Below are 3,888 nucleotides of genomic sequence, written 5' to 3' on the forward strand. Positions count from 1 at the left end.
CCCGGCCCCCTTTCTGTCTTTTTTTTATTTGAATGGCAACAGCAGCCTGAGGGCAGTGAGGCAGGGAAGGGAGGTAGATAGCTCACTCAGTAGAGCACACAGGACACAAGGACCTGGGTTCGAGCCTCCAGTTCCCACTTGCAGGGGGAGAAGCTTTACAAGTGGTGAAGCAGGGCTGCAGGTGTCTTTAAAAATATTTACTTATTGGGGGCCGGGCGGCAGCGCAGCGGGTTAAGCGCAGGTGGCGCAAAGCGCAGGGGACCGGCGTGAGGACCCCGGTTCGAGCCCGGCTCCCCACCTGCAGGGGAGGCTCTGCCCCTCCCCTCCCTCTTTTCTTCTCTCTCCCCCTCTCTCTCCTTTTTCTTTTCTCTGTCTCTTCCTCTCTATTCTCCTTTCCTCATCCCACTGTTCCTCTTTTCTCTCCTTTCTCCTCTTTTTTCTCTCACTCCTCTCTCCCTTCCCCCTCTCCTCTCTATCACTCTCCCCTCTCCTCTCTGTCTCTCTCTCCCCTTCCCCTCTCCTCTCTATCACTCTCCCCTCTCCTCTCTCCCTTCCCCTCTCCTCTCTATCACTCTCCCCTCTCCTCTCTCTGTCTCTCTCTCCCTTCCCCTCTCCTCTCTATCACTCTCCCCTCTCCTCTCTCACTCCTCTCTCCCTTCCCCTCTCCTCTCTATCACTCTCCCCTCTCCTCTCTCTGTCTCTCTCTCCCTTCCCCTCTCCTCTCTATCACTCTCCCCTCTCCTCTCTCACTCCTCTCTCCCTTCCCCTCTCCTCTCTATCACTCTCCCCTCTCCTCTCTCTGTCTCTCTCTCCCTTCCCCTCTCCTCTCTATCACTCTCCCCTCTCCTCTCTCTGTCTCTCTGTCTCTTCCTCTTTCCTCTCTTTCCTCTCCTTTCTCCTCTCTCTCTTCTCTCTCTTTCTTTTCTGTCTCTTCTCTCCTCTCCTCTTTTCTCTCTCTTCTCTCACTCTTTCCTTCCCCTCTCCCTTTTCTCTCTCTCTTCCTGTTAAGTGGGGGAAGTGGTGACAGAGACTGGGGGGGGGGTGTGAAGGGGCTTTTGCCCCCCCATCACAGCAGGGTGGGGTAGGGTAGGGGTGGATCCAGGGTGTGAAGCTGGGGTTCTGCAGGGGGAGCTCACCAGTGGGGGACTCTTCTCCTGGTGCTCCGGCGTCTCCAGCCGCAGCAAACTCAGGTTCACCTCCAGGGAGCCGTTGGCGTAGAAGCCAAAGCTGTTCAGCTTAATGTCTGCTCTCTTCTCCCCCTGCCAGAAACGGGGGGAGGAGGGTTATCCGAGACTGGGCGCCCCCCAAGAGCCTCAGCTCTCTCCCTGCACCCCCCTTTTTAACACAGCGTACACACGCCTAAAACCATCTTTTTCAAGCAGAAGTGGGGGAGCCCTGCCCCCCCCCAGCCATGGATTTGAGAGTCCAGGGACAGGACTCTACCGAGGAACTAAGAAATCCACAAGCCCCTCCCCCACCAAGGCTCCACAGGAGCCCCCAAATCCCAATGAACCCCAAATCTCACACCAGCTTCCCAAACACACCAGATAACCCTCCAAGCCCCCATATGAGCCCCCACAAATACAATGGGCACCCCAAGATTCCAATGAACCCTTAACATCACAACTGGGACCCCAAGATGCAAGATAAGCCCCCCAAACCCTAAAGAGCTACCTGAAAGAAGAAACGAGATTCCCAAGGGTTCACAGGAGCCCCCCAACCCAAGACCCAAAGGAAGCTCTCAAATTTCATATCAGCCCTATGAACCTCCAAGCACCCCACCCAGAGAAGCCCGAACATCACCAATGGGCCCCCCAAGATCCCAAAGATCTCCCAAGAACACAAGTCCCCCCAAAACTCAATAAAATCCAAGACCCCAATGAACCCCCAAATTTCATACCAGACACCAAGATTCCAAATGAGCTCCTAAGTCCCCCCCCCAATAAAACCCACAATCCCATATAAGCCCCCCAGGATCTCAGAGACCTCCCAAGAAGACAAAAAACTCCCAAGACCCCCCCAATGAACCGCTGAACATCATATTAGCCCCTCACGATCCCAGAGGACCCCCAAATCTCATTCCAGACCCCACGATCCCAGATAAGCTCCCAAGACCCCCTCCATGAACCCTAAGATCCCATATAAGCCCAAGACCCCAGCGAACCCCCAAATCTCATGCCAGACCCCAAGATCCCAGATGATGCCAAGACCCTCCTCCATGAATCCCAAGAGCCCATAGGAGGCTCCCTCGGCCCCAGTGAACCCCCAAAATTTCCTACAGGCCCCCACTATCCCAGTGAACCCCCAAATCTGAATCAGCCCCACGATCCCAGATGAGCTTCCAAGACCCCCTCCAAGAACCCCAAGAGCCCATGTGAGGCCCCCCAAGACCCCAATGAACCCCCCAACCTTCCTGCAGGCCCCCACTATCCCAGTGAACCCCCAAATATGACATTGGTCCCCAGATCTCAGATGAGCACCCAAGACCCCCTCCATGAACCCCAGGATCCCATATGAGGCCCCCAAGACCACAATAAACCCCCAAATCTCATGCCAGACCCCAGGATCCCAGATAAGCGCCCAAGACCCCCTCCATGAACCCCAAAATCCCTATAAGCCCAGCGAACCCCCAAATCTCATGCCAGACCCCGCAATCTCACATAAGCTCCCAAGACCCCCGCAATGAACCCTAAGATCCCATATAAGCCCAAGACCCCAGCAAACCCCCAAATCTCATGCCAGACCCCAAGATCCCAGATGAACCCCAAGAGCCCATGTGAGGCCCCCAAGACCCCAGTGAAAACCCAAAATTTCCTATAGACCCCCACTATCCCAGTGAACCCCCAAATCGGACATCAGTCCCCAGATCCCAGATGAGCTCCCAAGACCCCCCTCCATGAACCCTATAACCCCAAGAGTCCATATGAGGCCCCCCAGATGCCAATGGGGTCCCCCCAAACCTTCCCCCCACAGAGGACCAGGGGCTGGGGGTGGGGGGCAGGCGGTGAGCCCCTTCCCCGGGCAGGTGCAGGCAGAGCTCCCCCCGAGAGGAGGGGACCCCCGGACGAGCCCACGGGCCGGCCAGGAACAGGGGGACCCCCCTCCCCCGGTGCAGCCCATCTCGTGGGGAGTGGGTGCGCCCCCATCCATGCCGGGGACCCCCACCCCGCCCCGGGCCTCACAGTCAGCGCCAGCCGGTGGATGCGCCCGGAGCAGCGGCCCAGAAGCAGCAGCAGCAGCGGCAGCCGCGCCCCCCAATCGGCGGGGTTCCCGCGGGCGAGCCCCCTCCTATCTTTCCCTGCCATTGCTGCAGCCGCCGCCTCCCCCTCCAGCCTTCCCCCCACGAGACCGCCTCTGCCCCTCCCAAGGCCCGCCCACCGGCTAGCCAATCCCCAGGCTCATTCCGCCGCTCCCACCAATCACCGGTCGAGAACACCAAATGGACAGCGCCGTCGTCAAATGGAAATACGGAGACCGCTTGGGCCCGCCTCCGAGCCTCCGCCAATCACTGCTCAAGACCTGCGCGGAGGCCCTTTGATGAGCAGCCCAGCTGACCAATGGGGAAGGAACTCACATCCGGCTCTTGAAGCGGAATTCCTCCACCCCCTCTTAACTGACCGACCGCTTCCTGAACTACAGCTCCCAGAATTCAGCGGGCTCAAAAAAAAAAAAAAGCGCCACCGGACTACATTTCCCAGGATGCCCCGAGCAGGACTTCCCTTTTCTTCCCCCAGGGACGTGGCGACCAGCCAGAACTCGGGGTTATTTCCGTAAACACCCTGGTCTGCTCCAAGGCCTGTCCGGTTCTCCAGTTCTTCCTGATCCACTAAGCGCCTTAAACAGGGTGCCCAGCTAACCCTTGACCTTAGGGTGACCTCTGACCCCAGT

The 3,888-nt window shown here is 58.1% G+C and overlaps 1 protein-coding gene across 1 annotated transcript in view; it reads right to left on the reverse strand.

The window, feature by feature from the left end:
- The window catches only part of GPR108 (G protein-coupled receptor 108), a 5,467-nt gene extending 2,131 nt beyond the window's left edge, over window positions 1-3,336 (reverse strand). Inside the window, exons 1-2 of the mRNA XM_060182201.1 lie at window positions 3,183-3,336; window positions 1,124-1,259 (exon numbers count right to left, since the gene is read on the reverse strand). Coding sequence (XP_060038184.1) covers window positions 1,124-1,259; window positions 3,183-3,305 — 259 coding nt within the window. The 5' untranslated portion in view covers window positions 3,306-3,336. The remainder of the gene's footprint in view (window positions 1-1,123; window positions 1,260-3,182) is intronic.
- Between the last annotated feature and the right edge of the window lie 552 nt (window positions 3,337-3,888).

This window comes from Erinaceus europaeus, chromosome 23 (assembly GCF_950295315.1).
Source record: "Erinaceus europaeus chromosome 23, mEriEur2.1, whole genome shotgun sequence".
NCBI classification, from domain to species: domain Eukaryota; kingdom Metazoa; phylum Chordata; class Mammalia; order Eulipotyphla; family Erinaceidae; genus Erinaceus; species Erinaceus europaeus.